The following is a 10,366-nucleotide window of genomic DNA, read 5'->3' as shown; positions in this document are numbered from 1 at the left end:
TACACACACACATTATGTCGGTTTGGTTTGGGTTCGATTTGACTTTTGTTCTTTTAATATCAAACAAAATCAAGAGTGGTCGGTTTTTTCTTTCAACCGCCAAACCAACCAAACCAAACCACAAATCGTTTTTTTTTTCGATTTGATTTGGTTCGTCGGTTCGGTTTGACTTTACGATTTGACTTGTATACCCCTAATTAGAAGTAACTTATCTCCCAGGCAGAGGCGGACATACATTTGAGGGAGTGGGTGCACGTGCAATAGTAAAAACCTTAAGCTAGATTTGAACTAGCAAGTAGCAACCACAAAGTGTAGAGTAAGGGTCAAGACCATCTAACCATAGAGTGAACTATGTTATGTTTTTGTTTAATTTATATTTATATATACCTTCAATTTTATACTTGTTGGACAATATTTTTCAATAAAGTCTCATGCTTCGACTAACCAGCATCCGCCTTTAGTAGTGCCCCCGTCATCTTCAAATTTTGGGTTCGACTCAACCTCTAGAAACTATCCCCAACCTATAGTAGTTTGGTGGGAAAGTAAAAATCAATCCTTATTTATGCATAGGCTTCACAAAGTACTAAATGGACTACTTCAAATCTTTGTTTTTTTAAAGAAAAGAAGAAAGTGTTTTTAACAAAAGTTGTAAAGAATAATTTTCAAAAGTAGTTTACCTTGAATATTTATAAAGAAGTTAATGAGAAATGTTTGAAAACAATGTTATCTTGCATTTTAAATGCTTTGATTTGCATATAAGATAAAAGGTAAGATGAAAGGATGGATACATTCACAGCTAAAAAAAAACACAATACATCTCACAAGAGTAGTGGATTGAAGCATATACTTCAAAATGAAAATAAAACACCTTTAATAATATTGATTTGACAAAAGTGTTGAACCAAAGTCAAAAAAATGCAAACCTAGTGAAAAGATACACTGTCAAAAGAGGAAATGAGCCTTGGAGATATTATTAATAAAATAATCAATCAAATCCTTTTGACTAAATGCCTAAACAACAGCTGACTTTGGTCACAATTTCCAGCATAATATGTGATACCATACTCACCCTAAAGGTATTATTATACACTCACTTGTAAGAGGCATACAAAACTGGGAGGCTTCGATTTTTGGCAGATACCCATGAGTAATCTTTTATCCATGTTAGAAATTCTCTAATGTGGTTTCGGTTTAAAGCCATCAACGGCAAAGTTTCTCGTGGCTGCAGGAAGAGCTACGCGGATTCCATCAAGTTCAGGTTTAGCAATTACTTGACAACCTAGACGAGACCTGCAGAGAACGAATGCAGAATAAATGAGAGGCTGGAGAATATTACAGTAAACTGAAAAATAATACAACAAATAGAAGGGACCTACGTCTCTGTGAGGCCAAAAGCAAGATCCAACATGTCATTCTCTTCATCTGTTGGATCTTCTAGCTTGTTGTACTGGTCCACATCCTGTCCAGAGTCATCAAAGTTCAGATAACGAATGTAGCTCAGTTAAAAGATTACAACATTCAAATGGATTCTTGACCTATCTAAGCTGGGGCAAAGGAGGGGTTTATGGCCTAATCATATGATTACATACCATAACTATCACATGACATGTGGAACAGGCAAGTGACCCTTCACATGCTCCTGTATCAAAGCCAAAGTTGTTCGGTTAAACTTAACAATCGATAAGGCACCAAAAGTTAGATATGCTAAGAAATGTAAATTCCACCAGTAACACCCAAAACTGTTTTGGTATACAATTCAAACTGTAGGGAGACGAAGATGATCACTCAGTAACGTTAACCAGACCTGTGTAAATGAGGCTCATATTAATTGTCTAAAGGTAAAACTGAAATTGAAAGGTTACACCATTATTAGGAAAGAATGTTAGTACGTCTCTAATATGCCCAACTGCCATTATTGGCCCATTCCAGTATCCAACTAGTTTTGCGGCATTGCCTCTCTAAAGTCTAAACTATGTCTCAAGATTCATTACCAACTTTCACACACCTTCCCGCACTCATCTCAGCACTATCACCCCTTCACCAGTATCTTTAATATGAAGACGAGAATACTTGCAGTACTCCCAGTATTCCTTTTGAATTGCTTTGAGTTCAGATTCTTCTTTCACTAAATTTGAATCAACTCAGGGACTTCCCTCACCTACTCCAGAGAACTTAGATTACTATACAATTTAATTAATCACTCTTATGTTTTTCAGATAAGAATGATTGCGAGGTGAAAAAGTTTGATCAGAATATCCGCCCAATAAAAGCATACTAATTGCAAGCGTAATCAGATTCATAAAGGTCCTATATCGTCCTGAAAATCTATACTAAACTGGTTAAGGATACCAATATTGAATCAACATGTAAGATTTAGCATGCGCCAACAAAGCTAACCTTCAAGCTCAATGTCATTCTCATGTGCAGCTTCTAACAAAGACATTCCAACAGGGACCTTGATATGCTTCTCTTCTCCATCCTTGTCAACAAATGTTACTGATATTCTGTGCAAAGAGAGAACATGTAAAAGTTTGAGGAGAACAAAAGCAGATATGTATAATCTTGTGGCATGCCAACGGCCATATTAGAGATGAAATTATGCAACAAACGCAACGAGAGATTGGACTGCAATCCAAGATCAAAATAACCATGTACTTAAAAGGCTATTCAACTACTGATGAGAGATCTCAGTGAAATAATGTATATTGTTTGATAGAGAAAGACAGGGTGTATACAAAATCATAAGATGCAGAAAACATAGAATTCCCAATCTCGAGGGCAGTTTTTGGGAACTCCCAAACTATAGATTAGAAGGACCACGTGTAAATATGTTCCATGAAAGTATCTTAGAGAAGGAAACTTCAGATATTTCAGAGCATCAGCTTTGATCTGATTATATTAGGAATGTCAGAGTTTGGATTTGCATTGATGCATATTTGGACCAATTTAGAATGGACTTGATTTAGTGAAGGGAATAGTATACGCACAATCATTAAAATTGTATTGTCCATTCTATTCATTATATAAAGAGATTGTATTATTACTACCTTCTCAACAAAACAAAAGAAATGTATTTCAACATTATGACAGGACCCTTTTCTATGACGGTGTATGGTCACTAGCTTACAGGCACCTCAACAATTGCATTGGGTGTCTAATACCTACCGATACAAGTAATGGGTAACTTTGTCCACCAAGGCTTACACATATGGAAAAGTCCCTAACGTTTTTTTTTTGTCTCTATTGGGGTTTAAACCCTGGTCTCCCATGGTTTTCACTCTTCATTGACTGCTAAGCCACATCCTTGGGTTATGATATGACATTGACTTTTTTTATACAACTTTTACTGAAAGAAATGTCAAATTAATTAGCAAAATTAATAGTAAGTACAAACTAACCTAATGGTTATCAATTTTAACTAGGATAGAACAAATACTACATGGATCAAACCTTTGTACATCAATTGTATTCTTAAAGGAAACTCAAAAAGGAACAATTAAATAAAATATAATCAAGAAATTTGCCTAACCATCCTTAATTGACCTTGAAAACCCAAATTCATTGCATGAAGCTCCTTCCCCAAGAAGCAAATTCAAGGTCCCAATCCTTATCAAAATAACCTCACATTTTCAATCAATTTATATGCCACGAAAACTGCTCTGCTACATAGCAGTTAGAAATTACCCTTCAAAATTGAGAGGTTGATCAATATAGTTAGGTTAACAGTAATAAGCAACAGATCTTTTTTTTTTTTTTTGGATAAGCATCATTAGCCACATAGCAGCGTTACTCACCCAACTACGCCAATCAAACAGGTCTACTCATTCCTATATCACCAAGACAATTTAAACATTCTCACAACTCTCAATCATGAAGTGCATTTAGCAATATAAGACAGTGACACATCTCTTGTGTAAATAAGTACAAGGTTTCCTTGTTCAAAGAGAAACAACTGGTAAAAGAAAATAAAATAATGGTAACAATCCATACATAACTTACGTTTGCTTTTCCTCGCTCCCTGTAGTAGTGCAATATTCTTTATGCCTCTGAGACAAAGAACAAAAATTCAGGTAAAACAAAAGGAGAATGATATGAAATTTCAAATTAAATAAACTATTTCTTAGAATGGAAACAATGGAAAAGAAACAAAATCCAACAGGATGGGGTACTAAAGAGTCTCACAGTCAATAATTTCTAGAAACTTTTCAAGTATTACATTATCTTGCAAAGCTACTGACCAGGCCCAGCAAAATTTGGTATCTCGACAAGGGTCCATATGATGTCCCTGGGGTGCAGGGTGATATGGCTGCAACGCATTCAAGGAGAAAAAGTAGTTTAGAAAATGAAATATCACATTAGACCCATGAATATTGTGCAACTTGAGTTTCTGTCACATCTATGCATAGGAGAACATACATGTAAAGCTTATCGGACGAGAAACTAGTTGTTTCCACCTCTAAAGCTTAATGGATAATGGATTTTCCCCTCAACCAATCTCCATCTAAATACCAGGCTCGGTTCACTGACCAAAAATCAAAACTTGAGTGAGCGCCTACTACACTTTTTGCATACCTTCAACGATGAACCAAAACCAAGGTAGGAATTTTTTAGCACAAAATAGCATCAAGTGGTGGTTATACAAGATGGCAACGGAAAATCGTATTACTTTAATTATCACCAACGGCCACTTGCTTCAATAGCACTTTTTGGCATGTCATTGCCACTTCAGTTCAACCTTCCACCTTTTGTTGAGCAATGCAACACTAGGGAAGGGGCATGATATTTAGGTGAAGAGGACAATGGCAGTTCCAGAGTACAACAATAATTTTGCCTCAATCCGAACTTTAGGTATATGATCCTCTATATTCATTCCGCTCTACTCAAGCTAATTTCATTCTAATACTCAAACAGGGAATTTTTTGAAAAGTAGAGGTACATTTCACATTTGATCCTTTGCTGATATGCAATTCTAACCAAACAAAAGACTCTTGGAAATAGAAGACCTAATGTAAGTGTATCAGTAATTGCCTATACCTCAATCTCTGCAAATTGGTAGTGCATGTATGAATCCTTTGCTTCCATTGTTATCTGTTATATTCTTAATCAAGTCATCATAACTTCTGCGAGGTTGTAAATTTTCTATCTAATACATTTTTCCATCATGTAATTTCAAGTCTACCTCATCTCATTTTATCACCTTCAACCACTATACTGTCACATCTAAGGATCAGTGCATTTGGATGTCTATGTAAAACATGACCAAACCATCTATCACAACCTTCTCTCAGTTTATCCTCTATGCATTACTTGCACCTTCTACCAGATCTGATTTCAAATCTTGTCTAATTTTATATTAACACATATTCATTTTAACAATTGCATTTCCACGACGCTCTTTTTATTAAAATGCAATTCTTGCATAAACAAAGCGGGAAAAAAATCCCAATTAGAGTTTTTTTAACTTCAACTGCTCTTGTTGCATCCTGATCTGAAGTACCCAGCACTTTTCTAGTTGTTTAGACCAATATATGCTACATTAGCCTTGAGTGAGAGTACATTATGGATTTCCAAGAAATTGTTGTGTTCATCCAAGAGTTATAAATATAGTTTAGTTCACACCATTGACCAAAGATAATGGTTTATATCACACAAATTGAAGGTCCTTTTCAGTAAGTTGGATAACATAACAAGCACAGATGAGATTAACCCATAACACAAGGACTAATTTAGTTGGCAAGATAGTAAAGACAAGAAAGCCATTCACTTAGTTAACTGGAGCACTCCCCTCACTACTGAAAGGGGTGGGGGACTGGACATCAGGAACCTCAAGAAGCGGCTAAGGAGATACAATATGGAATCCAACGCTCTGTGGAGACAGGTAATTCATGACAAATATGGACAGGATGGCCATATGGTGCTCTAAAGTTGCAATAGTCCATATGGGGTGGGGGTAAGCCATCAAACTCCATTGGAACTCTCTATCCAACAACATACCAAAAGGATAGAAAATGGTAGGAAGACACTTCTGGAGTGATAACTGGCTTGAGCATGGCCTTCTCAAAGACTTTTTTCCTGAATTATATAGCATAACCACACTCCCTGAAGCCAAGCTAGAAACCTTGTCGGGTCAACATGGATGAAATGTTACTTTTTTAAGACTCCTACATAACTGGTAGCTTGAAAGAGCTGTGGAACTTTCAAGAAGACTGGAAACTTTCCAAGGTATTAAAGATTAAGAGGTTTCACTTTGACAATGAAATCCCACAGGTGGGGTCTGGATGTACTGTCTGGGGAGGGTAGAGTGTATGACCTTACCCCTACCTCGTGGAGGTAGAGAGACTTGTTCCCGAAAGACCCTAGACTCAAGTATCACACAACAGAGCAGTATGAAAACAGAATGTCAGAAATAAAGAAGACATAGCAAATAATAGAAAAAAACATTACATAGGATTCAGGGAAAAGAAACAGTAGCAGTAGCAAAATACTGTGATAGCCGAAACATAAGAAACAATACGTAGTAACAGAAAACGAGGGTCAAGAAAAATCACAGGTAGTTTGGCCATGGAGGTTTATTTGGAAAGTCAAAGCTCCTTTCAAAGTGGTCTGTTTCTCATGGCTAGTGGCAAGACAAGCTTGATTTACTCAGAAAAATCTTAAAAGGGAGGGGGGGATTTTAGCTATGCTCCATATATCCTCTATATGGTTCTGCTTTGGACAGTAATAGACATCTTTTCCTCCACTGCCCTATCCCTAACCAGCTATGGCAACTCTTAACATTGAGGGACTTAGTTGGGCTATTGCAGCTACCACTAGTGAAATGCTGCACTACTGGAACTATAATGGAACTGCAGTAGAACTTGAGCTGGTGGAGAATGGTACCTGCTCGTTTATGCTGGACAGCACGGCAGGAGAGAAATGCAAGAACTTTTTACAGCAATCACACTCCTCTCCAGAAATTCAAGTTGAGTTGTTTATTGTTGTTGTTCTTTTGGTGTATAGAAAGTAGCTTAGAGGAGACAGAATTCCTAGTAGATTTACTTGGTTCACTTTTATAAACTCAGTTTTTATTCTATTGTAAAAATGGCTTCGCACTTCCTTAGTGCTCTTATATATATACTTTTACTAGGTTCAAAAAGGTTGTGAGTTACTCAAAATTCCAATGAACTTATACATGATGTCCTAAATAATACAGGATACTCTACTAGCCAAACCAAAATTTAATCACTAAGAATACTCCATTATATTTCAGATTGGAACCTTTCTCCTTAAAGCACCAGTATTATGTACTCGAACTCCTTTTAAACTTCCAATTTAGTAAGAATCATCATCATTTAAGGATTAGAACTATGTGAGATTAGAGAAAGGAAAAGATAAAAGTATTAACTCTTTTAATATATTTGGTGAAAGAAGTTGCTTGAGAAGAATAATGCTCTCTATTTCTGATTTTAAGAGGAAAGAAGGGTAAAATCAAGAGCAATAGCATAACCTTTCTTTATGCAAGCCTTTTAAATGCAACTCTTTCATACCGCCAAAACAAACATTTGTCAGAATGACCAAAAGTGCAAATTAATAGTATTAGTATCAACTAATGCCATTTGCTTTCTTTTGTCATCTTGTCAATTCAAACATGGAGAGTTCACTTTCCTTCTCTCTATGAGATAAAGCCAAACGGATTGGAAGTTATTGTAAGTGCGATAACCTTCATATGTTATGTTCCCAAACACTCAATTTGCCTTGGGTACTCCTATCTCAAACTGGTATAAGACAGGTAACAGCTCTTCATATGGACAAAACCTACTTGGCAAACTGAAGGTGGAGAAGAAAGAAAGAAAGAAAAAAGATATCGCAAGCGGTACCATCTTCTATATTTTGGACATTCTGGAAAGATAGGAATGCAATATGCTTGGAAGATGCTCAATGTCAGACCCTGCACTACAAGAAAAATGCTTTTTGTCCCTTTCTTTTTTGGTGTAAACATTGAGATAAAAGTAAAGCAAAACTGTTTTTGAATTCATTGGCTCCTCGAGTTTTGCATTTAGTACTTTTGTAATGATGCATCTATTAGACGCCATTGTTAATAAAAGTATCTCTGTCTTCTGTTAAAGTAAAGATGTTTCGGAAGTAAATATGAGAATGCTCGTACACTGAAGCACAAATGTATTACTTTCATGGCTTTTTGGTGTAAACTAGAAGTTGTCACTTCTGTGGATATGATGATAGATTTCTCAACTTCCTACAGTAATGTCAAGGATCTGAGCTGTATATTACTTTTTGGCACAATCCTTGTCCTCTGTTTATAAAATTTAACCATCCTCGAAAAATTATAAGTATCTCTACTTCACCCAAGAACCAAAAAACAAAATACCAAAATTCTGTAAGTTCACAAAATTCACAAACAAGCCAAGCTACAAAATAAGGCTATAATGTTAGACCCTCCAACACACACTAATAGACAAATATCACTCCCTCCGTTACAATTTGTTTGCCTTATTTTGACTTGGCACGGAGTTTAAAAAAGTAAAGATACTTTTGAATCTTGTGTCTTCCATTAAAGATATGTCAAATGTACCAAAATGTCCTAAATCTCGTGGTCTTAAACATGTCATGTGGAAAGTTGGAATTATAGAGTTGCTATAAAAGGAAGAAGACATTCTTTTTAAAATGGACTAAACAGGAAAATAGGACAAACAAATTGAAACAAGGTAGTAGGACAACATAAATAAGCACCAATAACCCAAGGATCCATTCTGCACCTAAATTGGATTCCATGGACAATTTCTCAACCACTCCTGTTTCGCTTCACACAATTCAACAGAGGCATAAACCAAGTTCTATTTTTTATATAACCTAGTGTCAGGGCCAGTTTGCAGGCTTGTGGGGTTTGAACCTGAGACTGTTCTCAATTACACGTCATTGACCACTAGGCCACACCCTCAGGTTCAAAGGCATAAACCAATATCAAAATACAGAAAGCTGTAACTTTACCAAAATTAACTCAACTCCAGAAGCAAATGAAGCTCATATGAGACATACCATTTGAACAATTGGATGGAAACAAACCCCTAATTCGATTCTTCGCCGCAGTGTTGTAACTCCTTGAACCCACTTTCAATAATGATACATGCGCCGCCTACATTGAACATACAACTCTTTAGAAATCAACCAAAGTAAATAAAATATGCACATAAAAAACAAATTAACTTTTTGAATTTAATAAAATATGCACATACAGAAGCAGAATCATGAAGAAGAAGGGAGGAGAGAGAAGAGCGAGTGAGGCTATGGGCCAGTCGGCGAACATGGAAGCCGACCATTTTGGAGAGGGAGGGGAGGTCACCGGCCGGAGAAGAATGAAAAACGGGTCGGGTCGGGTAGTTTCAGCTAAACCCTCTTGTAACTAAAACCTGTATATATTAGGGTTTGTTTGGAACTTGGGAGAGTACAAAATTATGAAAAGACTACTCCCTCCGTCCCATTTTGTGTGAGATAGTTTCACTCGACACAAAGTTTAAGAAAGAAAGCTAGACTTTTAAACTTATGGTTCAAAATGAATGATAAAAAATTGTGTGACGGTAAATCATTTCATTAAGGGTAAAATAAACATTTTATTGTTAAATTGTTACTTAATATAGAAATGTATTGTCACGCCCCGAGCCTACACGCTGAACGGGACTGGCACTCGAGAACCATTGTTGGCCCCAAGCGAACCATTGGCCTGACTTAACTCTTAGCGAAAGACTTACTCATGATAAAAGAAAGTATTGAAATACAATCAAACTAAACTGTCTCAACAAATAACTTAGAATGTTTTAAAGATCAACATTCAACTGGCCAAAATGGCAACTCAAGTCTCAACATAACTGAAACGGAAAAGACTCAAGAACTAACATCAACTAACTATCTATGAAGCCTCTAACAACTGAGATGGACGTCGGGACGACTTTCTAATGAACTAAAATGATAAAGTAATAAAAAAGGGATCCTCCAAAAGCAAGAAGGCTCACCAACAACTCTGAAGCTCAACTAGATCAACGATGCGCTGGATGCTGATCCTCGTTACTTGAATCTGCATCATACAAAGATGCAGGCCAACTAGCATCAGTACATTGAATGTACGAGCATGCGAAGGAAATACTAAAACAAGTCTATGAAGCCTCTAACAACTGAGATGGACGTCGGGACGACTTTCTAATGAACTAAAATGATAAAGTAATAAAAAAGGGATCCTCCAAAAGCAAGAAGGCTCACCAACAACTCTGAAGCTCAACTAGATCAACGATGCGCTGGATGCTGATCCTCGTTACTTGAATCTGCATCATACAAAGATGCAGGCCAACTAGCATCAGTACATTGAATGTACGAGCAT

The 10,366-nt window shown here is 36.5% G+C and overlaps 1 protein-coding gene across 1 annotated transcript; it reads right to left on the bottom strand.

Moving 5' to 3' along the window:
• Window positions 1–854: 854 nt before the first annotated feature.
• LOC102602069 (adrenodoxin-like protein 2, mitochondrial) lies at window positions 855–9,417 on the bottom strand. The gene is made up of 8 exons (XM_006351621.2): window positions 9,231–9,417; window positions 9,034–9,130; window positions 4,239–4,306; window positions 4,000–4,046; window positions 2,398–2,504; window positions 1,590–1,639; window positions 1,377–1,459; window positions 855–1,290 (listed from the first exon to the last, which is right to left on the bottom strand). Exons 1-8 carry the CDS (start codon window positions 9,312–9,314, stop codon window positions 1,176–1,178), a joined length of 651 nt encoding a protein of 216 aa, XP_006351683.1. The 5' UTR covers window positions 9,315–9,417; the 3' UTR covers window positions 855–1,175.
• Between the last annotated feature and the right edge of the window lie 949 nt (window positions 9,418–10,366).

This window comes from Solanum tuberosum, unplaced genomic scaffold (genome assembly GCF_000226075.1).
Source record: "Solanum tuberosum cultivar DM 1-3 516 R44 unplaced genomic scaffold, SolTub_3.0 scf00130, whole genome shotgun sequence".
NCBI lineage: Eukaryota > Viridiplantae > Streptophyta > Magnoliopsida > Solanales > Solanaceae > Solanum > Solanum tuberosum.
This window is presented reverse-complemented; position numbering and strand designations above follow the sequence as displayed.